This window comes from Ochotona princeps, chromosome 6 (genome assembly GCF_030435755.1).
Source record: "Ochotona princeps isolate mOchPri1 chromosome 6, mOchPri1.hap1, whole genome shotgun sequence".
Classification (NCBI taxonomy): domain Eukaryota; kingdom Metazoa; phylum Chordata; class Mammalia; order Lagomorpha; family Ochotonidae; genus Ochotona; species Ochotona princeps.
Window position 1 is genome coordinate 7,614,953 of NC_080837.1, and position 24,418 is coordinate 7,639,370.

General features: G+C 47.7%; 1 protein-coding gene across 3 annotated transcripts in view; it reads left to right on the plus strand.

Annotated features, from left to right (window-relative positions):
* Positions 1 to 1,182: 1,182 nt before the first annotated feature.
* The window catches only part of ADAMTSL3 (ADAMTS like 3), a 318,481-nt gene continuing 295,245 nt past the window's right edge, over positions 1,183 to 24,418 (plus strand). For 2 of the 3 annotated variants that reach the window (XR_009245576.1, XM_058665538.1), the window contains exons 1-2: positions 8,574 to 8,993; positions 10,395 to 10,496. Coding sequence is in view for 2 of the 3 variants with exons in the window: in XM_058665538.1 (XP_058521521.1) it covers positions 10,428 to 10,496 (69 nt within the window). In the remaining variant the exon portion in view is untranslated. Of the gene's footprint in view, positions 1,294 to 8,573; positions 8,994 to 10,394; positions 10,497 to 24,418 lie in introns of those variants that run through there. The other variant, XM_058665539.1, reaches the window with a different exon arrangement.

The following is a 24,418-nucleotide window of genomic DNA, read 5'->3' on the forward strand; positions in this document are numbered from 1 at the left end:
TTTTTTAAGAACATTTTTTGATTTTTATTTGAAATGCAGATTTTACAAAGACAGAAGGAGACCCAGAAAGAGGCCTGCTGGGTCACTCCCCAGAAGGCCGATGGCCAGAGCTGAACTGATCTGAAGCCAGGAGTTTCTTCCTGGTCTCTTACATGGGTACAGGGGTCCAAGATCTTGGGCTGCCCTCTGCTGTTTTTCCAAGGTCCAAGCAGAGAGCTGGATCGGAATTGGAGCAGTCAAGACAAAAACTGCTGCCATGTGGGATGCCAGTGCTGCAGCTAAAGAATTAACCTGGGGGGCCCGGCGGCGTGGCCTAGCGGCTAAGGTCCTCACCTTGAACGCCCCAGGATCCCGTATGGGCGCCGGTTCTAATCCCGGCAGCTCCACTTCTCATCCAGCTCCCTGCTTGTGGCCTGGGAAAGCAGTTGAGGACTGCCCAATGCATTGGGACACTGCACCCGTGTGGGAGACCTGGAAGAGGTTCCAGGTTCCCAGCATCGGATCGGCATAGCATCGGCCTGTTGCGGCTCACTTGGGGAGTAAATCATCGGACGGAAGATCTTCCTCTCTGTCTCTCCTCCTCTGTGTATATCTGGCTGTAATAAAAAATGAATAAATCTTAAAAAAAAATTAACCTGGTTACAAAAAAAAAAAAAAGGAATTAGCGTGGTATGCCTCTGTACCAGCCATTGCCACACTATTTATTTACAGAGTGCTCAAAGAGGGACGCTCAGTTCTTTTGCTTCATTTCAAGGGCCATTGTTACCATTGCCTTGGCTACCACTGAACTTAGTGACTCACCAAGCCTCAGCTACAAAGGTGAGTTCCCTTTCTAGTTTCCAGCATATTCTGTCTTCTCTAATTGGTAATTTCAGTAAGGGCATGGTTGGTTGTGTAAAATATTTGAGTTCAAATTATCTTCTGGAATTGGAAGACTGCATCTGACATTTCACATCAGTATCCATTTTTAAAATGTTCTTTCCCTTTTCCTTATTTAAATTTTGTGCAACACTGGAGACTTTGCTCTCATTTTTCCTGTTCCCCTATATAAATTTGGAGGTAATAATACAATCTCCTGGCACACATTTACTGAGCTAATACTAAACAATTTCATGAGATATGCCCACCAAGTGCCACTCTCATTTTCATGGTTAACTTGGGGCTCGGGTTAGCATCAGATTGACCTTGGAGGACTCTGGGCGTGTCATTCAAGTTGAAGTTTAGGATGAAAGAAAAGAAGAAAGCTGGGAAAAGTTCCTTCAAGCCAGAGGTACTAGGTCTAACGAACACAAGGTAAGCATACGGGCAGACCTCAAGGGGCACTCATTGTGACCACTTCTTGGTGTGAAGCCTTGAGAAAAAGATACAAATTTCTGTGGGGGGTGAGGGTACACATATTATATGTACAGGATAGAAATTCTTTGTGCGCAGACCTAGAGAAATATGGCAGAGATACTGTTAGCTGCCTGTTATCACTTGTGGACTCTTCTTTCTACATCAGTCTGTGGCTTCAACTACCAATCATATGCCAATCAGTTATCCATAGGCATCTCTTGCTTGGGTTGTGTTTCTGATTCTAGATCCAAAGGCATTTACAACACAAAATGTCCTGGATGAAACCATGCAACCTGTGCTCCCTGTCTCAGCCAACATTCCTTTCCTCCTCCATGCTCTGTATCAGTGAGTGACAACCTTGGCACCTGTCAGATCAGAAATCAAGGATCCAGTCTTGATTCATTTCTTCTTAGTATCCTATTCTTTACTGCTTTAAATTTTTTTTATGTATGTGAAAAGCAGATACAGAGATAGACCAAATGGTTCATTCTATTGGTTCTCTTCCCCAATGTCTGTAACAGGTAGGTCTGGGCAAGGTTGATACCAGGAGCCTTCAGGTCTCCCATGTGGGTGCCAGAGACCCAAGTATTGGACTTACCACTTCTGCCTCCCAGTGTGTGTGTTAGCGGAAAGGTGGAATTTGAAATGTAAGTGGAATCAGTATTCAAACTTAAGTACTCCAGATGTGAAATGCAGGCACCTGCAGTAGCATCTTAACAAGTGCACCAAAGCCCATGCTGTTAATATGCTACTCTTCAAATCGTTCAGCATGTCCCACACTTCTACCTGGTAACTCTCAAAGCCATGTATTTTCTTCTTTCCCCTCTGTCACTATGCCAGGAGAGGCCATCTTGAGTTCTTGCCTGCAGCACTCAAAATACAGCCAGGGATAATCAGTCTGAAGCTCAGTCTCATCTTGGTGATGCTTTGTCAAGTAGCTGGTCAAGCAACCTATTGTTCTTGGGATAAATTGTGAATTACCTTAACCTGGCTTATGTGGTCTTCATAAATGTCCTCCCATCTACCTCTGTTCACTACCTTTTGCCACATCCATTTTCACTTCATGACCCAAACACATTAGCATAGATGAGGTATGTGCTGCAATAACTAACAGGCATCTGAGAGGTTGAACAGGTAAAGCTGATCTCTGGTCCAGGTTAGACCTGTCACAGAGGATCTGTTCTTCATGGAGAGGTCCATGCAGGGGGTTCCTTTGACATTGCAGGTCAGCATAGCCTCTCCATCAACTCCCCTACAAGGAGGAGGCAGCCGAACCCACAGACGCTTCTCGATACCTACACCAGGAAGTGAAACAGTTCCTTTCACCCTCGTTTCATTGGCCAGGGAAGTCAATGGTTCTGCCTAACTCCAAGAAGGCTGGAAGGGACCAGGAAGAAGGCATTGAGTCATATGCTATGAACACGTTGTACTGTTTGAACCACACCAAACACTCAGCTGTGACTACGAGGAGGCAGAAATTCTGTTTGAATCTGTGCACCAGAGAACCCACAGTGCTCTCTCATTTCCTTTTTAGACTGGAAATGTGTGCACGCATGCCCTTATTTGTAAACAGGTTCGAGTGGTCAGTTGGATCTGCTCAGAATAAATTCATTTATTTCTTTCCCAGATCTCCATCCCCATGACCATGTTTATTATTCTAAAGCACATGTGTAAGATGGTCAATTGTTTTGCATTGGAGAAGAGCCACGGAAGAAGAGATTTTTAGAATTTTTTTGAACAGTAAGATCCAATGCTGATTTTATATTTGAGTTCTCAACTGAAATACTTTTCATTTTTTTAAGATTTATTTATTTTTATTGGAAAGTTAGATATACAGAGAGGAGAGACAGAGAGGAAGATCTTCTCTCCACTGATTCATTCCCGGAGTGGCCACAATGGCCAGAGTTGAACTGATCTGAAGTCAGAAGCCAGGAGCCTCTTCTGGGTCTCCCACACGTGGCCGCAGGGTCCTCTACTGCTTTTGCAGGTAACAAGCAGGGAGCTGGATGGGAAGTGGGGCCGCCGAGATTAGAACTGGTGCCCATATGGGCTCCTGGTGTGTGTAAGGTGAAGACTTTAGCCACTAGGCTACCACACCGGGACCCTGAAATACCACTTTTCTTAAGAAAGCTCTAACATTCCCACAACTGAATTAGCTGTCCTCCAACTGACTGTGCTAGCAACATCCTGTTTTTTCACCTCCAAGAATACTTAGCACACTGTATCTGTTCATCCCTTAAGTCAGGCTCTTTATCTTGAGCAATTGTCCATCGGTACGCATTCATTGCATTATATTCATGGATGTGTTGTTTGCTTGTTTTCCTTTGGGTTTCAGCAGACCTGGTGTTTATGGTGAAGGTTCTTCAGATTCATTCACAGAACATTTTTGCCTGAGTAAAGAAGGGATAAAAATGTTTCACAGACCATCAAAACCCTCCCTAAGTTAATGTGTTTTCTAAAACTTAATGCATTGAAATGTTTTCATTGAACTTATATTTTAAAAAAAAGGAGAGAGACTTTTCAAGTATTCCTTTGTGATGCTTCCAAGCCAAATATCGCCCAGCCGAGAGTGTAAGGAATATGTAGGGAAGCAGACTAAACAGGCGGGCTTCAGTTTGCAGTGCATGGTGAGTGACATGTAACACAGCCCTGGAGAAAACGTGCCCTTTTTCCTCAATGAGTTCTAAGAACATTGAGATCACATCTTCACACAGTGCAGGGAACCGTGTTGAACATCACCCAGCTTGCAGTCCCTGCTTTCTGTTCTCATTAATTCATTCAAGAATAAAGCTCTCACATTCTGGAGTTGTCAGGGACAATGTTCTAGGTGTTGATTTTTTTTTTTTTTGACATTTAAGTTTTAATATTTAAAGGCATGAATACCACCTGGTTATGCTTTTATTTTCCTACTGTGGTGGGTGAGTATTGCTTCTGAAATGTGGCATGCACTTCCAGAAGCACCGTGGGTTCATGAACGTGACCATGCTGCTGTCCATTGCCCTGTGGTCCTCTCAGGCCCCGCGGATGGCCGTGAAGCCATGAAGGATTACTACAGTGATCCTTGACTTCTTTTGTGACTTTTCTAGTTTCTTTCCCCCCTCCCCCACCACAGACCCTTTATGCTGTTGGAAAGTCTCTTGGCAGAGGTTCTGACTTGTAACCTCTACTGTGCTCTTGTAAACAGGGTGAATAAACTGGTTAGAACTGTGTGTGAAACAGGAGTCAATGAGCTTGAGTGAAATCGAAATGGCTGCTTGTTTGCAAAATGCTTAAACTGACCATGCAAAGCGAGTGCTTAGAGGCCCTTTCAACAACTGGCTTGCCTGTGTGGGGCTGAGGAGCGATTTCCAGAGCTGGGCTCTAGATTACGGAGGTACTTAAAAGCAAATTATGAAAGCAGCCTCTGGAGTTACCCAGAAAGGGGCTGTTGGAACTTCATGATCTCTACACTTTGAAAAATCAGGGGAAAACTGGATGTCCAAAGGCAGTAGTTTGCCTTGAATTTTCCAATGGGTGGCCATGTCTGGATCAGAACCTGGATTCTTGGTGCCCTGCCTCGTATGGTCACTTGGTGCCTCTCAGAAGATAAAGATCTACAGAATGACACTAGCACATCAGTTCTTTTACTGTGATGTCTCCAGTGGAGTCCATGTGGATGCATGTCTATCCACATACAGGACTATGGTCTGCACCAAACCTGAGTCAGGTCAGCACCTTCCCAGCCCTGGAGGGTAGACGGGTCTTGGCCTTGGAAATTGGAAACTCTGCAGTCCTGGCAAGATCATCGAATCCCTTTCCTGTCCTTTACAGATCCTTAGGGGACTCCCTGTCCTACTCTCAATATATGGAACTTTGTGGAAAGACCCCACTCACCGCCACCGCCACCCCCACCCTCCCGACAGGTGTTTTGCTTGGCTCAGCCCTGCAGTGCTGCAACAGTGCTAATTCCAAAGCTCCTGGCTAGAAATTACAGGTCTGCCTGCTCCAAGACCCCTGAGAAACTCCATGGGGATCTCAGGGCCCGCTGAAGGGAAAAACCAAGTACAAGAGTATGCCAAGGTTCCTAGCATCCCTCATCATGCAGAGCTACCTTCTATCACAATCGCTCCTCCCATGGGCTCTTTTTACTGATGAGACAAAGGAGCATCATGGATGGAGATTTGACCATTTTACAAAAGCAGATTTTCATTTAAAAGAACAGCTCCATTCTGGACAGACAGGAAACCAGCAGCATTAACAGAGCATGCTTTCTGTGCGGGCTTTGGCATACATCCTGAAAAGCGGTGGAATCAGATGTTGTTGATGAGGGTGCTCTGCTATCTGCCTCCTGTTGCCAGCAGGCTCACCTGTCCCCCCCAGCAGGTGCAATGGAATAGCTAAGAGCTTATGGCCAACACTGTTCTGGACCAATGTCCTTGCTGTGGGGGTAGCCTAGGAGGTAACACCACCACCCAACTCTAAGGGTGGCAGAGACTGGCATGTCATAGTCCTGTTGCCTCAACTAGAGCGAATCTGTAGGGTAGTTTCTGAAGATCACATGAAGGCTGAACTCAACACAGGCCAGCTTGCTCCTCTCTTGCCCCTTCCCGGTCTTGTACCCCCATTCTCTTACAGGTGTTTCCTGAAGAGCACTCTAGGGCACCATGCCCACCTGGCATCCTGGCCTGGTGGCACTGGCTGTGAAGACAGCCTTGTGTCTGCCTCAGTCAGCTCTGCCTTCTGCAGAGCTGGGCTCAAATGCTGTGCTTTTCTCCACTCCTCCATCAGACGCAGCCTTGAGTTTGCTTGTGGGGACAACATCCGGGGGGTCTGGCCAGCAACGCTTCCCATCATGGATTCTGTCTTCTATGGCTCTGTTATTTGAAGTCAGAGCATATCAGCCATCCTGCCAGGGTTCAAAGGAAGACAGAACTTCCATAAAGTTTTTCTCTTTTGTCTGTTCCTCTAACATTGGCCTCAGTGCGGATCAGAGGGCACTCCCTGAGGCTGGAGGCTGGCTCGGGAGTCACAGTGCCCTCTGGGAAAGGAGAAAGGCAGTCCAGATAGGACTTCCGATTCTTAAAGCAGAGCCCCTCAGACTACGCTGAATGCTTTCCCGTGTTACAGACACGGGGCACTCAGCTCAACGCAGCAGCCACTGCAGAAGCAGCCTGCAGTTCTCCGAGTTCTCCTTGTCATCTTGAGAATTTCTGTGACATTGACAACTGACCCCATGATATGTCAGGCTGGCTTTACAATGACCGGAGAGGTAGTGCATGGCCCAGTTGCTAAGATTATGTGGTGTTATACCCTTCAACTCCAGTCTCCTCATTTGTAAAACGGGAACTGAATGACGATCAACTCTAAGCTGCTGAGATGATTAAGCGAGTTAATACAAGCTCAGTGCCAGAAACAATGCCTGGGGCATGGTAAATATATATATTTTTAAGTTCACAAGGTTATTCCTCTCCTCTTCTTTGGGATTAGGAAATCGTTCCTTCCGTTTGCATTATTTCCGGCTTTGCTGTTTGCAAATTCACTTAACTTGCACTGATCTGTAACCATCCTCAGCATTTGCAGGACTTTTAGAGTCATTTGGTGAAAATCCTTAGTAGCTCGATGTGCTTGCTTCCAAGGCAATACCTTGCCTGCTTATCTCATCTCTCACTTGGTCAGCAAGCCTTCCGGAAGCTCTCTTTACAACCACACGTTCACACCTTCCTCTCTTTAGCTGATGATGTCACCGTCTTCAAGAACCCCAAGAGCAGCGTGAACATGCAGTCAGTCACGTGTTCCTATGCAGAAGACTGTGTTGTGTCCTGCAAAGAAAACACAAACGTTGGATAAAACCTCACGGGGGCTCATGTTCTAATGCGTTAGCCATGAGCTTGGTGTTAATGAACAGGCAACCTATGTCGAGAAGAAGCCTTAAAATAGAAATACACATCAAATAAGGTGATGTGTTGGTTGATGAAAATGTTGCCCCAGGGGCTGGCTAACTCTGTACCTACCCAGGGTTGGCAGCTCAGTATTTAGATTCACGACTCACAGAACTTTTTCAACAGGTGAACATGCAGAATTAACTAAACAGAGGAGAGTTCTGACTGAGTCTAACCGTGCCCTAAACACTTAGTTTATTTTCCAGGTGGAGAGCCAGTCAGAGAGAAGAAGGCAGATGGAAGGACAGAGTAAGTGAGCAAGGACAGGGCCAGCTTCTCCAGAGAAAGCTCCCCTTGCAGGTGGAAGCAACCAGCGACAGTGCAGGCAGGAGAACTCTGCCAGGGAGGAACTCAGGTGCTAGGGAGAAGCTGCACAGTGTGGTTCCAGTCCTGACTTCTCCACTCAGCCTTAGATTCCTGACAGGAACAATGAGATGATGAAACTACTACTGGCCTAAGGCCCTGATGAAGATCAGATACTCAACAGAGACAAGCAGAGGGGCCAGCACACCAGGAAATGGCAGTGGTAGTACTTAAGTAGGAGTGTAAAATCAATTCTAAAACTAATGTCCTAGCCTTTGGTTTAGACCTCCGAGGCCAGGTGAAGGCCAGAGACAAACTCTACCGATTTTTCTTCACTTACAGAAGCCCACAGGGAAACTGCTGTCGCTGCCTGTCCAGTCGCTGGGCCAACCAATCCAATGTTCGTCCCGGCTTGGGCCTCTTCCCTACTGCTGATAGTTGGGGAGCTCTGTTACCCAAAGTGGGGGACATAGGGGTGCCAGGTACCCAGCTAAGCAGCGCCCCTGCTCGTTCCCCAGTGGTCCGGGGTGGCTCAGGGTCCGAGGGCCTCCGGGTGAGAGTGAGCACCCTGCAGTCCAGGCGCCCGCGCATTGGCCCTTTGCGACTGGGGACCAAGGCGGCGACGCAGAACTGGAGGGGGCCATCGGGCTCCGCCTTGAGTCTGGCATGGCAAGGTCAGAAGCGCCTAGGTCGCTCAGGCACGAGCCAGCGGTTCCGCGCAAATCTCCGTGTGGCCGCTGGGCCTGAGTGCAGAGCCGGCGCCCGCGCCCAGGCGCGGTGGGTGGAGGCTCTCGGAGGGGGCGGCCGGCATCCCTGCTCCGGCTGAGGCGGGGCGGTCCGGCTGGCTCGCGGCGCAGCGGCCGCCTTTCCTCAACGCGCCTGCCGGCGGCGGCGGCGGTACTGGCGGCGTCGGCAATCCCGGCTATTGGCACCACGCCTGGCGGCCGGCCCAGGGTGTGGAGTGGCTTCCAGGAAGCGGGCGGAGGAGCGTTCCAGCCGAGTCCCGCCGTCGCCGCGGCCCCGCGCGCTCCTGGGCGGCCCGAGCCCGGCTCCCCGCGCGTTTTCTTTGCGCCCCCAGTGCCCCTGGCTCGGCCCGAGGGCGCAGTGCCGACGCGCGGGCAGACAGACGCTCGGCCGCGTCGTGCACTTGCCCTGCGGTGCAGGTGGCGGCGCGCGCCCTACGCCTCTGGGTCAGGGCCAGCGCCGCGCTTTGCGCGCCCAGAGGGGGCGGGAGAGGCGGGGCGGACCCTGTCCCAGCCCCATTTAACTTCACGGCAGCGGCGGCGGTGACTGCGGCGCCGCAGGCTGGAGGCCGGCGTCGGGGAAGGTCCTGGTCCCGGATTCTGTACGAAGTGTTGACGGGACCACTCTGCCAGCCTCTCTCCAGCGCGCGCCTGAGCCCCGGGCTGCACGTCCCTGACGCCGCCGAGGCGCAAGGTGGGTGCCCCGAGCCGGGCGCAGCGGAGTCTCCACGGAGACCCAGCGAAAGGCTCGGGAGCAAGGAGCCTCTGTAGCAAGTGGCGACTCTAAGCGAGGGGAGTGTGGGGCTTCATGCGACGCGAACACTGTGGCCTTCAGGACTAGGGCTCTCCTCAGGTCTTGGACAGCTGGCTGTGGGCATGCCCCATGGGGTCCTAAGAATTCAGGGAGGATTGGAGACCTCTTCAGGATTGGAGTTTTCTCAGCACTCCGGGTTCACAGGTAGCGCGCAGGTTGACGGCAGCGCCATAGCGTTGTCTGGAGCTACTGAACGTCCGGGCGGCTGGCACCGGGTCGTAGGCACCTGGAGCTCCGAGGGTTAGGGCCGTTGCGCGCGCGCGCGGTGGGAAATGGGCGTAGGACAGCGGCGGCGACGCTGCTGGAACAACTGCCAGGGTCCGGAGCCGTGGGAGTAGAACGCGCCCACGCGCGGGGAAGGCTGGTGAGAGATGCGGGCGAGCAGGGGGCGCCCAGGCCCAAGAGCCGGCACCCGCCGCCTTCCCCGGCAGCCCAGAGTCGCCGCCTCAGGTCGGAAACAGCAGCACATTTGCGGATCGCATTAGGCCAGGCCCTTAATGCTTTCTCCAGATGGAGAGCAGCCACCGACCCGCCCCCGGACACCCGCTCCGCCAAGGCGCCCGCGAGGCGAAGGGAGAGTGGAGTGTGACCTCGGCTTTTCCAGCCCGGACTCGTACTGATTTCCCTGTAGGTTGACAGGCACGCTCAGAAAAAAAAAATAATAATAATAAAATATAATTTTGAAAAAGGCCCCACGGCTGTGTCGGTCTCCACTGACCTCTGCTGGTTCCTCTCCCCAGGGCAGTGCCCTCTAAGCTTCCCTTAATTCAGCTCCCAGCCCAGTCTAGCTGCAGGTGCCAACGTGGAGAGCACATGCTGTCATCGACAGGGGAACACCTTGAAAGACCTGGGTTCTCAGCCTAGCCTTTCACTGCTTGGTTGGCTTTGTTGGTCTTTGCCTCATCTCTGCCCCAACCAGTGGAAGCTGGCCGGTGCCGTAGCCATTGACTCTATGCTGATTCCCTGAGACCAGTACCATTGGCCATTCCCTGCTGCTGACAGATGTGCCGGAGGCAGCTGGTGTTGCTTCGGTAAGGCTGGGCGTGTGGTCCAGCTGGAGGCAAGTCCAGCCTGCTCTTGATGTGGACACATCCTAAAGAGAGCTCCCTTTCCCCCAACCCCTCTCCACTCCAGGGGCTTTGTATCCTACAGTGAACAGCTCCTTCCGGGATCAATGCAGCACTTTCCAAGCTTTTGTCTGGGCTTCAGGGTGCTGATTAAAGTCTCGGGTTCTATCCCTGGGATGCCAGAGCTCCTTGGAAACTCTCTCCTTTTTTGTAGGCTGCAAGTGAGACTCTTAGGAGACCAGACCACATGGCTTCCCAGAATAACCTCCAGTGGCATCTGATGTGGACATTCCTGATGTATGCTCCCCTTCTACAGGTAATGGGAAGGGGAGTGGCGTGTGTGTGTGTGTGTGTGTGTGTGGGTGGGGGAACATCATTTTTTTGTTTGCTTAGAATCCATGTCCGAGACCATGGGAGTGGCATTTGTGTTCATTCCACTCCAGAGAACTTGACTTTGTCTCATGTCTGCAGCCAATGATATGTCTGGTTGCTGTAGCTGTAAGGATGAACCAGGTCCCTTGGCTCCTTCGTGGACCCTGAGCAAAAGGCGGTTACCACGGTGGCTACCATGTATACACCGGCCATGCCATTACATCAGCAATTCAGACTAGAATGGCTGCTAAGTAGGTAGTCTGGGTTTCCTTCTGTGCATACGTAGCCCACCGGTTTGCAGTCCTGTCTTTAGATGTGTGTCATTCCCAACGACTGTGGAAGGACCCAGCTCATGCATTGCTTCCTGAATTACCTCCTGAGCACTAGGGAATGCTGAAGAAGGTGGCGACCTGGAGGGTACACATGCTGTGTTCTGTACAAAGCAGCCCGGCCTCTCTCACATCTCCTGTTGGAACTGAAGGGAAGCATCCTCTGAGTGATGCAGGATTTCTCTGGCCAGTGGAAGGAAGTATCGGGAACATAAAGATGCATGCTTCCTTTTCGGTCCTGTTAGCGGGTCTGGAACAGGCTACGTAAATCTGGTCAGAGAGCCGAGGCTTCAAGGTCAGCTTGCACCCTGTAAAACTGAAATGCGCTTTGAGACAGTCTGCTGACCTCTGGCCAAGGGCAGCGCCTGCCCAACTTGAATCAGTCCCTGACCTCTTTTGGATTTTTCCACATCTGTGTGCCTGTGGCGGGGCTGTTGCTGTGTGTTGAGACAACGCGCACAGAAGGTTATAAAAGGAGGCAGCAGGCACTGTCCGGAGCCCAGCTGCACCGCATCACGGCTGTGTCAAACAAACATCTTTGCACAGTGTCCCCCAGTTTCCTAATCGACTTGGAGGAAGCCGTGGTGGCATCTGCTTTGGGAGAGTAGGAGCTCATGCTTTGTGAAGTGGGAGAAAGAATGAAAAAGTCAGAGTGTCTGGGATGTCATCCACGCACACCACGGATGTGCATCTTAGCCTCGGAGGTGCATGGGTGTCTATGTTCTGCTGTGGACTTGTCGGGGACATTAGGGAGGCATCATTCGCTGGGGAGAGACAGGTGGGTGAAGGTGGAGCCTGACCGTCTCAGGGCCAGGTTCCCGCAGGTGTGACAAGCTACTGCCTCCTCATACTTGAAGGGAGTCAGTCCTGGGCCCTGTTGGTGGGTCTCACTTTCGAATGTTAATCTGGGGTCAGCCTGGGTATACTTCCATTTCTGAGACTGGTGATTGGGTGGGGACCTCCGAACGTTTGTTAGCATCTTCACTTGCTTGCTTCAAAAGTTCTGCCTCCTGATGCTTGGTGGGAAATGGATCGACCTGTGAGGCTGAGCTCTAAGGAGCCTGAGGGCTCCAGCGAAGTAAGCAAAGTCAGATGGTCACGGAATGAGCCAGAACTCCAGCTCTGAACACAGCAGTCATGATGTGAGATTGCAGCAGAGTGAGGCGTGGGGCTGTCAGGCTGTTGTTTTGCTAATTTGCTCTCAACTGTTCCTGGAGCAGCACTGTGTCCTCCTCACCCAGACAGCTGGAAAAGCCTTCCTTCTTCCTGTCTCCCAGGCCCTGGAAGCTTCCTGTTGCTCTGGCCTTCTCCTTGGGGACTCCGGTCTTCGCAAAGATGAGAGCAGCTGAGGCATCAGCTCTCCTGCATCAGCCTGGAATGTCCGAGAACTTTCTAGACTTTCTCCTCATCCTCCAGGGATGAATGCCCCCAAATCTCAATTTACCCCTCATTTTTCTCTTATCCAAGAGAAGAGAAGACAGGCCTGTCTGTCTGCTACTAGTGTTAAAGTCATGGCGTAGCTTCCCAGCTCTCTGGAAAGTTCCTCCTGGCACGGTTTTGATGTGGGTCTTGTGACTTACTAGTGTTACCTCCTGCACCATCCTAGTGAGATGGCCTCAAGTGTGTCTACCTTGTTTGCCCATGGGGTGAAACTGCATCCCTTAGATTCCCTAAGGAATCCTATTCTCCTTGTCTCCTGTGACTCTGACCAAGACGATTTGATCTTCGACCACCCCTCTCCAAGTTCCTTGGAACCAGTGCCTCAAGGTGGCAGTTTTGAAAGGCAAGGGGGCATTTGACCCAAGAAGTTTGGGAAGGCTTGAGATGCGTTTGTAAACTTCGCAATGACTTCATATTCGGGGAGAAGAATTTTGCAAATTTCAGAACACAACTTATAAAATAGGCAATATCTGAGTTGGCTCGGATTTTGTCCTCTGGGTCTTGCTTTTTTTTTTTTTCCTAAGTATGAGACAGGATGGTTTCCCGTTGTAAGGCTGGAAGCTGGTGTAGGAGGTGGATCCTGCAGAGGGGCCTGGAGGCGGGTTGGGCTGAGACACACTTAGCCACTGTATCTTGGAGCCTCCAGGCAGTGAGAGTGGAGGCCTTTGGGATGTATGCACAGCTGAGTAAGGACCTCTGCATCCCTGAAGCTCATTAATGTTCCCTTACGTGGTGAAAGGGTCTCTACACAAATGCGTGTGTATGTGTGTGTGCGTGTGTGTGTGTGCGTGTGTGTGTTGTTGTTGTGGAGGGAGGGGATGAACCTATAGGATGCTGTGGGATCGATGAGGGAGACTGGAGGGACACCACGGGAAGCCAGAGGCTGGAGTGGTGCAGCCAGGAGTCAGGAAGTGTCCATAGCCCACAGACATAACTGGCCGGCAGAGCAGGTATTTAATACCCCAGTTAAGAAGCTTCTTGGAATGCCTGCATCAGAGTGCCTGAATTTGAGTCCTGCCTCCTCTCCTAATCCTGCTTCCTGTTAATGTGACCCCTGGCAAGCAGCAAATAATGATTCAAATATTGGGGCCCTGCCATCCCCAGGGGTAACTCGGATTGAGTTCTTGGCTCCCAGCTTTGGCCTGGCCCAGCCTTGGCTGTTGCATGGAGTTAGGAAGTCGGGAGATCTCTCTCTCCCTGCTTCCCTTTCTTTTTCTGCCTTTCAAATGAAACAAACAAAAAGCAGTAAGTGGCCCTGGTGACCCACTGATTTCAGTGCTGTAAAAATTCATTTCAGATTTTTTTTTACAGCATCCATTATTTTAATTTAGATCTCAAATAACCCAAGGAGAAAAGATATGCGTTTAATTAGGTGAAGAGGCCTAACCGTGTTCCTACCTTTGAGGTGAAGCATAGAAAAGGCTCGTCAGAATAAAGTCCATCCAGCACTCGAGCCTGCGGCTCCCAGTGACCTGCTCCCCTTGCCAATGGGCACAATCGACATAGTGTTTGGGTCAACTCTCCTGTTCATGTCTTCTGGGGAGGAGCAAGGCTCCACCTCCTTCAACGCCAGAATCTGTGCTCTCAGAGCATCTTCGCATTTTCCAGGTTCAGATCCTTTATACTATTCTGGAGCTTTCAAAGCTCCAGGCTTTAGAAAAACATCATACTAGAGATCCATCTGCTCCAAGCCCCTCGATATTGTCAGTGTGGACATCTGGGAAACTTGGCCTCCAGTCTTGCAGGAGGTCAGATGTATGGACCAGTAATGTCCCTTGAAGAGGTATCCGTAGCATCCCCCTCATTTCAGTTTGTGGATTCTGTGTTTATCATTTCAGGATTCTGACATTCAGAACTGGAAAGGAACATACCTGTGGTTATCTTATGACTCTGAATTTCCAGTGCTTTGTTATGGCAGCAGAGGAAAATAATGCAGGATGTCCCAATAGGGCTTTGAATCTTATCCCTCTTTCTGCCGCCAACATGGTCATCCCTTTTTCATCCCCAGTAACACAGAAGCGATCAAAGGGGCCAACAGAGGTAGGTGGAATCCCAGAGTTAACCTGAGGGCAGAGCGAGTGTCCAAGGGCATAGCTCTGTGCTGGTGACCTGGCTCCAGTCTCTTATTTACTTTCCGTGACAGTCACGTGTTCCACAATAGGTGTAAGCACCCATGACTCCCTGATCATGTAAATGATGGGCAGTGTGTGAAAGGAGGCCTGGATCAGGGTTTGGAGAACTAGGTGTGAGGAAGTTGGCTTGGGGTAGCTTGACTCTGACATGATGCATCATTCTGTTTTGGTCACACTGACTTTGCCTGTGTTTGGCCCCTGGGTATGTATTGTCCCATTTTGGTTGAAGTTCCAGGGTTAGTAGGGTATACATAACAGAGCCACTTTGGTGCCGCCATGCCTCTTCAAATTCCCTTGCCCATCCTGTAATTAAACTGTGGGAGTATTCATAGCTATTGAAAGTCCAGTTACATTTAAAAACTTGGTTGTCATGTTGATTTAAGTCTCATTCTCCCTCCTCCCTGGTTTAGGCTTGATGTACAACATCTAGAATCTAAAGTGAGATAGGGCTGAGGTTGGCTTCTTCCACTTCCATGGGATGATGAGGGAGTTAATCTGAGATACATCTTTCCTTGGATTTCTTCTGGAGTGACAAACAGTGATGGGGATGAGCAAGCGGATAGACAGTTCTTCAGTGGATGCTCGTGTTGGTCATTGTCACTGCCCCTATGGTCTCCCAAATCCCTTTGTTCTCTGGGTAGCAGGTTGAGTTCAGCATGAGGTTCTGTCATTCCTGCAGCAGGTGGTCCATCTCTGGCTTGCCACTTGCTATTGAGATCTCATCCAGCAGGCAGCACTACTGAGTGGGGTGCCAGCTGGGCAGTTCAAATCCAGCCTCCTTTCATGTTGCCACTTGGCCCGTAGGAAATGCAGGCAACCTTGTTGTGCCAGGTGGTGGGGAGTTAGAATATGCCAATGTTGTGTCTTCTTTCTGTCCTTCCATCCTTTACTCTGGTAGGTCTGGCAACAGCTCTCAAGATCTATGCACTAAGCTGGTGTCTTTCTGGAAAGGGAATTATGACTGTCCTTGTAGGCATCTTTGTATTTCTCTTTACCTTCATGTTCATTTCTTCTTCAGGTTGTTTCCCTTTATCTTCTGGGATTTACCCTGATGATACACATTATTCCTTTATTGAACTTTTGGGTTGTTTTCCGGATGACTTTTCACTCATGATCAGATGCCTGTAAGGGACACTTCACGCTCACTGCTTTGCCCAGTGGATGGTTACGCATTGTGACATTCTTCCTCTTTAACCTGCTTTAGTCAGAAAACAGGTAGTGTTTTTTCTGCACTTGAAGCTTCCCAAGTGATCTCGTCCTCAACACAGATTTCGTATACATAGCTAAGCCATGTGGACACTGGTAATGGAGTATTGGGTGCAGACTTCATTTTTCGCCTTTCTGCCTCTAATGTCCAACAGTCTACGTGATGGAGTCATTGACAGACATACACAGAGAACCTTGTGGGGATGGATGGGGCGTCCTCTGTGGTTGTCTGTGATGCCGGCACTCCTTGCTCCCTTTCTACTCCTTCAACCTTTCCATCTTACACTCCTTCTTTAGATCATGTATGCCCTTTGACAGAAATACTCCTTTTTGTTTATTTGGAGAGGCAGAGGAACAAGGAAAGAGAGCGAACCCACGGCTCACTTCCCAAATGTCTACAAAAGCCAGGAATGGTCTGGGCCAGGCTGAAACTAGGAACCAAGAATAAAATCCCAATCTCCCACTTGGATTGCAGGAACCCAGTTACTTGAGCCATCCCTACCACCTCCCAGGCAGTGCATTAGCAGGAAGCTGGCATTGTTAGTGGAGCCAGAACTCTATCCCAATGACTCCAGCCTGGAATGTGAGTGTTCCAAGTCTTAACTGCTGCATCAAACACTCACCCTGTGGAACTTTCCAAATGCTGCTTCGTTCAAGAGCCCAGCTCTTCACTTCTTCTCCATCCCCCTATCCTCTCTACCTAGCAAGCCTTGTCCACTGCTCTGGCTTTGTTTCCAGAGTTTTGTGCCTGGGGTTCATCCCATGGAATCCCTGGGTTGGACAGAGGATGCCATCTTTCACATTTAAGTTTTTGATAGTTCGGTCAAAGGAACATTACAGAGATACAGAAAACATAAAAAGTTGGCCATTATTTTATGTCGACGAAGAATTTGAATATTGAAAGTGAAAAATGAAGTGGAAGACACTGCTTTTGATTTTTGTTAAACCAAGGGCCCCTGAAGATGGAAGAGGCCCAGCCCCTCTGGGAGGCACCTGCTGCCTCTTTCGTGAGCCTCGGATGGAACTATCTGTGAGCTATAGTGCACTTTCAGCAAATGTCCTGGTGGAAAGCCCTCCCTCCTCACCCAGCACTTTTGGGGTCTGGATTCTCCACCAAGACTTACCAGAGCTGGAATCCTGGGGTCCCTCTAAATGCCCTCTCCTCAGTTCTATACCCATCGGGTCCATTTGTTTCTTCTTAGTTTCTGCCGACTCCATGTGTTTGAAGAGCGGAGTCCATGGCAGTGGGAGGTGTGAGGTGAGGATGAACAAGGAGCATTATTCAGCCCAGCAGTGTGGAGGTTCTGGCATGGGGGATTGGTGGCTCCTCAGCCACACTTGAATCTCTAAAGTTGCCCTCTCTCCACCTGGGACACAGGAAGCTTGAGAGGCCTGACATGGGGCATTGGTGAATCCTTGCCACCCCATCCCGACCCCCTGTCACGTCCCTGGGTTGCCATCTCTCCACCTGGGACACAGGAAGCCTGGGAGGCCTCTGGTTCTACTCCATGCTGGGGACTCATGAGTCCTGAAGTTCTGTTGGCCAGAGCACAGGCACAAGGACGTAAATATGGGAACCATTTTTTTAGAACCTGAGAGGTGGAGCTTGATGACATGGAAATGAAAGAGAACAATGGAACTTTTCTTCCTATTTTGAGCACATGCAGATGAAACTTCATCTTGATCTTGGGAAATGACTTGCTGTGTTTGTAGGAGACTTTTGTTGGGGGAGAAAGAGGACGCTGGGGAATGATGTGGATTTCAGGAGGAAAGGTGAGGACTAAAAGCCAGGTGAAATACTGTTTAACAGGCAAGAGGAAGTATTAGAAGGGCTTTTCTTAACAATGCATACTTCAGTCCATGTACTGCTAAAGGGAAGCAGCCAGGAGAAAGCGAGGGATTAAAGCTATGGGGGGGGGGGGAACCAATTATGTGTAATTGTTTCATAATAAGAAAAAAAAGAAAAAAACCAACTCGGCAGTCCTCCATGGCATCCCTAATGGGCCGGAGAGCTAACATCTTATGGAAACCACATTTCAAGGTTTATGATTGTGATTGCTTTCAGTTTATTTTTACAGAGATGCTAATTTCCATAAATAGCATGGAAGCATAAAGCAATTTCCTCTCCAAGTATTTTATGCAATTACTTTCTGGAATTTGTCAGTCCCTGCGCAGCTCCAGCCAGTGTATGTTATAAATTATTGTGGTCAAATCCTCAGAAATACATTTGTTCTCCAAGCCTTCATTTATAAATGTAATAGCATTTTTATTTTCAAAATAATTTAAAGAAGAGGAAGAGTGACTACTTTGCCAATAAAAATAATTTACTATAGTAAGGGAGCTATGAAGTTTTCCTTAATCTCTCTCTTCCACTTTGGAAACTACCTCTGTGTGTCTTTTTCTTATTTAAAAACACATTCACACTAAAAAAAATATGGGAGACAAAGGACCCAGAGGAAAATAAACATTCACCTGAACCCTTGTCAGTTTTTATTGTTCTGTATATATTGACAATATCCTTCTTAGAATATTGTAATATATTTCATTCAGAAAATAATTATACTCTATTTGATAAGCGTTTTTAAGTTGGTCATTAAATATTTCTCTAGTAATATTGAACATATTCATTGCATTGCTTTGCTTGCATGTGTCATGCTTAGTTAATTTCTTACTGTTGAACGTTGAAGCTGGGTGTCGTTTCGCTGTGTCAGGTAATGCTACACGCAATTGTACTTACAGGTCTATCTTTGCTAGTGTTTGTGATTTTCTTGGACTATTTCTAGGAAAAATACATTTGCTGAGTTTTTAGTACAAGCTATGTGAAGTTTTAAGACATTTGATTTGACTTCCAGAAAGTTTCCCATTGGTATAAACTTTTGCCTTGCAAGGAAATTTTATTTGTAAGGATTTCTTTTTTAAGTGGTGGAGAGGAGAGAGAGAGAGAAAGAGAAACAGAGAGAGAGAGAGAGAGGAGACAGAGAGAGAGAGTGTTTCATGGGCTGGTTCACTCTCCAGATGCCTACAACAGCTGGGGCTGGGCCAGGTCAAAGCCGGGGATCCCAGAACCCAATCTCGATCGCTCATACAGTTGTCAGTAATCCTGCCTTCCAGCGTGCATGTGAGCAGGGCACTAGAGTTGGGAGTCCTGTGCAGTGACTCAGCCCTAAACACGTTGCTATGGGTTGTGTGCATCCTAAGCTATGTGTTAACAATCCCAAACACCTACCCCAGCAGGGCTTCTTAAAAAAATGCTTTTGGGTCGTTTGTTTCACTGCTTTTGTGCTTCAGACATTAGAAACAGGATAACAGATTTTCATCTTCATGCTTTTGCCTACTTTTCTATTGGGAATTACTTATTAAAATTTTACTGTCTTTGGGCCTGGCATGGTAGCCTAGTAGCTAAAGTCCTTGCTTTGCTTGCGCCAGGATCCCATATGGGTGCTGGTTCGTGTCCCGGCAGCCTCACTTTCCATCCAGCTCCCTGCTTGTGGCCTGGGAAAGCAGTGGAGGATGGCCCAAAGACTTGGGACCCTGTACTCACCCAGAAGAAGTTCCTGGCTTTGGATCAGCTCAGCTCCAGTCATGCGGCCACATGGGGAGTGAATCATCGGACGGAAGATCTTCCTCTCTTTCTCACCTCCTCTGTGAATATCTGAGTTTCCTATACAAATACATAAATCTTTAAGAAAAATTATACTGTTTTTACATAGGTTGCAAGTGCTTTCCCATTTTGTCATTCATGTTTTGTTTGTTTACTTTTCAATCTTTATTTTAGTTTTAGTTGAAGGCAGAGTTACAGAAAGAGAAGAGAGAAGCAGAGAGAGGGAGAGAAAGAAAGTTTGCCATCCACTAGTATACTCCCCAAATAGCCACAAAGGCTGGAGCTGAATGAAATTGTGTGTGTGTGTGTGTGTGTGTGTGTGTGTGTGTGTGTGTGTGTGTGTGTTGTGAAATGGAGAGGTAGGAGTGAACTTTTTTTTTAATGATCCAATCTACCGCTGTGACAAAGCCAGGGTTTTCACTGAGGCAGTGTGGTTGCAGAAAGCATGCTTTAATCATTACCTTCACATTGACCCTCATAAACTACTATTACTGAACTGGGGAGGTGTCGACACGAGTGTGGGATCGTAGCCAAGCCTTGCTTCAGATGTGCTCCAGGTTGACTTCATGCGATAGACATGCGTCCAGGATACAAAGAGCCTTTGAAGCTGTCTTCACTGTCTCACTCAGGGTCCTCACTCTAACTCTGGACCGGAGTCTAAACCAAGTCGCAACCCACTGAGGGATTCTGCTCAACCCTGTAGTTCAGGGATCAAAAAAAAAAAAAAATTGATGATCTGATTGATGGGAAGGAATGTGTTTTGCATATCTGTCTGTCTATCCATCGATCTGTCACTTGTTTATCTCTGCCTCCCTCTACCTAGTTATCTATACTATTTCTAATGTGATTTACATTTTTCAAGAAATAATACTTACCCTCATTGTTAGTGATTCATCCTGACATTTGGTCATGTCATTCCTTTCCAAGAAAACATGGCTGATGAAAACCTAATAAAAATTTTTTTGATGGCTGATGGGATGTATTCACAATTTTGAAGCACTTCTGGGGTTAATAGATGCCCCTGTGTTTAGGAATGTGTGTGTGTGTGTGTGTGTGTGTTGGGGTAAATTCCTGCTGAAACTCCTAGCACAAGTCCCTGACTCTTGCACACAAAAAGCTTTATTTTCCAGCTTGTCTGGTGACCAGGGTTCTTCAGCACTATCTATATGATTATTTTCTTTGACTTAATAACATGAGGAATCATAATAATAGGTTTCTTAACATTGAATCATCCTTGTGTTCCTGGTACTCACTGTACTTGGCTATGATAGATTGTCTTTTTAATATTCAGCTGGATTTGGTTTGCAGATATTTTATTGAAAGTTACGGCATCAGTATTCATAAGATGTTCATTTGTACTATATTTTTCAGATTTTTATATCAAGATTCTTTTGCTAACCTCCTAAAATGGATTGGGGCACTTTCCATAGTTTTTCTTTTTCTGGGTCACAGAAATAGCCTGTTCTGAAGACTCAAAGTAACTTTCCAATGAAATGAAGGGGGCACAACGTTTTCTGGGGGTGGGAGAATATCTTTGATAAGTTCTTTACTTTTCACACAACTATTGGTTTTTCAGGCTTTTCTCCTGCTTTAATTATTGTTATAGTTCATATTTTCCTGGAAACCTTTATTTCATCAAAAGTTAAACATTTTGTGGGCTATAACAAAGAGGAATGTCCTGTGATTTTTTTTTTCTAAGAATATAGTTATTTTCGCCAACTTCTGATTTATTTCCTCTTCAGGGAATATAGATTTTAAAGTTTTCACCTTTTGAAACATGTTAAAGTGCTCAATGTTATGTGTGTTCCAAGTTGACCCATTGGTCAGTTTCCACGGACATTTGATTATACAGTGGCATTTTCTCGGTTGGAGCACAGTGTGTGGCTGCCCGTCTCTCTTCCCCTCTTCCCTGGCTGTTACTCTCTCGGCTTTCTTGCTCGTCATGGATCAGAACACTGGTTTGAGTTCCAGCTCCTCTGCTTCAGATCCATTCTCCTTCTAATATTTTATTAGAAGATTCAGCCTCCCGGATTTGACCTGTCCCAGCCTTGGCTGTTGCAACCATTTGGGGGAATGAATCAGTGGCTGGAGTCTCCTCTACTGTCTCTCTCCTTTTCTCTCTGGCACTCTGCCTTTCAAATAAATGAATCTGTTTTTTAAAAGAGGAAGTGAAGATGATATGCGATGAATCTGTAATTTGTGAAATGAGAGGTTAAGTTACGCTAGTGTCCAAAAATAAGGTGTTGATCCATGAAGGGATGAGGATGACCTTGTAAAGTCAAAACCTGTTGGTGGTGAGGGGAGGCTGGGAAGCAGAGCTCCAAGGATGTTTGAAGAGAATGCTCTTACAGGGTCTGTGGTTGTCAAGACCCCTTCTTCCTGTGGGGCTGAAGTGAGACCTTCTCGTTTGCTGAAAGACTGAAGCAAATGGAGCAGAGGAGGTAGCCTGTGTGTGCACAGATGCATGCAGGGCTCCGCCATTTGTTGCTGCTGGATTACGGTCATTGTTGCTCAGGTTGAGAGAAGAGGAAGCCACAAGTGGGATGGGCAGAGTGAAGCAGGTGGCTGTTTGAACCAAGTTCCTGGCAGGGCAATCCTTCCACCTGCAGGCTTACAGAGCCTCCTTTCCATGGGGATTGGTGGGACAGTTGCAACTGACACCCCTTCCTGCCAAGGCCTTCTGATGGAAGCTGACCCTCCCAGACCCTGGTCAGGTCTTTGCTGGGGGCCTGCGTGATTGCCTCCCTTCTCGTGGTGGGCTTTGGGGGCTGACATCCTGAAGATCACCTGGTGATACTGTGCTAACCTTCCCATCTCTGGGAGGTCCAGAATGTGGCAGGCATCGTTGTTCACAGCTCCAGAGGCGGAGCAGTTGCACTGAACACTCTGTAAACACTCTCTGGGACACATTAGCAGTTTCCCATGCCAGGGCCCGGAAACCATTTTGGTGCAAAGAGTAGGGGAGGAACGTGTGGATAGGCAGACAGCTCTGCTGTGGCTGGCTTGGTTTATTGGCCCTATTCATTCTCAAGGGGGCTATCTCCTGGGTGGTACCCCTTGTGTACATGACTGCCCTAGGGGATACTTAGCAAGATGACAATTTAAAAGGTAACTGAAAGCTTGGGGTGCAGGAGAAGAGCCCATCCTATGCTATGAATGAACTAGCCACCCTCTATGATATGACTAATTGATACAGCAGATCATAGGCACAAGGTTTCTTAGGAGCTTAGAGAGCAGCACAGGGAGTGTACTTGACAGAAGCTCCAGTCCTTCCTCCATGGACTGTTTTGGAGTCTGTTGCGTATGACAGGTCAAAGTAATGGCTCTGTCCGTGTCAACCTCCAGGATGTTAAGTATGTTGCTCCTCTTCAACATTCACCCCGGGAAGCCTCAGCTCCCTAAGAGCTTTCCTTGGCCGGCCCTGGAGTGGAGTCCCAGATCGATGTTAACAGTTTTTCCAGTCTAGGACTGACTGAGGGATGCTTGTCCTTCGGCTGGCAGATGGCTAGCAGGAAGTGAGGCAACTTTGAAAACTGTCATATGAAAGTGCTCCCAAAGCCAGAGCTCTGTTTGGTCATACAAGACTTTGGGATTAGCACATCGTTCAGAGATTCAATTAACAAATCCATAGACTGAGGACCCTTGATGAGGTCAAAAAAGAAAGGGCTCCTCCAGGAAACTAATCTGGGGCTGGAGCTGGCAATAGAGTTCCAGTGGAGTCCTCATCTGTGCTCAGCATTGGGATTCGCAGAGACTTGCCTGCTTTCTCTTTGATTGTAAGGTGGGTATGTGCAAATGGGGTTTTAGCTGCTTTGGTGTGCTAAGATTCCCTTGATGAGGTCTGTGATTGCAAACATTTTCTCCTGCTCAGTAGTTTGATTTTTCATCCTCTTCCTAGGATCTTTGGCAAAGTTTTAAATTTCCATTAGGTTCAGTTCATCCTTTTTTTTTTTTTTTCTTTCACTTCAGTGTCATGGCTAAGAACTTTTAGCTTAGACATAGGTCCTGAAAATTTCTCTGTTTTTTTTCCTCCTAAAAGTTTTATAGTTTTACATTTCAATTCACAATCTATTTTGACTCAATTTTGTGAAGCTTGGGTTGAGATTGCCTATGGATGGATGCCCAATTTGAAATATCACCATCATTTGTTTAAAAAGACTGTCTTTCCTACTTTGAATTATTTTTGCTTCTTTGTCAAGTGCGAGTTGGGAGGGAGTGAGTATTTGGATGTTTTAAGGTGCTTACATTTTGTATTGGTTCATGTCTTGGCTCTACTTCTGATCTAACTTCCTGCTAATGCACAGCCTGGGAAGCAACAAGTGATAGCTTGATTAGTTCGGTCTCTGCTACCCATGTGGGAGATAGGAAGTGGGTTTTGGAACCTGGCTTTGCCTGGGTTGTGGAAATTGGTGGGAGTGAATCATCGGATGGATGGTCTCTCTGTCTCTCTGCATCTCTCTCCTCCTCTACCCCTCCTTTTCAAAGTGAAACTAGATAATTAAAATGTTTTTAAAGTTATGAGCCCAGGGGCTCTGTGTAGGTCCTTGTACTTGGTTCTTCCGTGTCAATCCTATTTTAGCTATTCTAGATCTGTTGCCTTTCCATATTGGTTTTTGAATACGCTTGTCTCTGTATGAAATAGTATGCTAAGATATGGGTTAAATCTCTTACTGTGGTTTGGATGTGGTGCTAAGGGGATGAAGCTTGAAGAAACGGGGCTTGGTGGAAAGGCTCGCCCTCAGAAGAAAATCATGTCTGTTTTGCAGAGCGGATTAATTTGGAAAGAGAATGGGTTGTTATAAAGCCAGATTGACTGTCTCAGTTCTCTTACTCATAATCAACTCCCAGCCCCAAGAAAATGGAAATCAGAGAGAAAAGATTCCTGAAATAACACAAAGGAATAAAATAATGACAGGGACAGAAATCGCTAAAATAGAAAACAGGCAAAGAAGGGGAAGTCAAAAACCTGATTTGTTTAGTGTGTCAACCAAAAATAAATAAAATAAAGCCTAACCAAACAGCAAGCAACACTGCAACAAATAAAAGAGGAATGGTACAAAAAAATGGAATTTAAACAATGTTTCACCCTGGATCTTACAATCATGAAAAGCATGAAATATGAAAATGCAGCAAACAACTCGACATGCATGAATTCAAC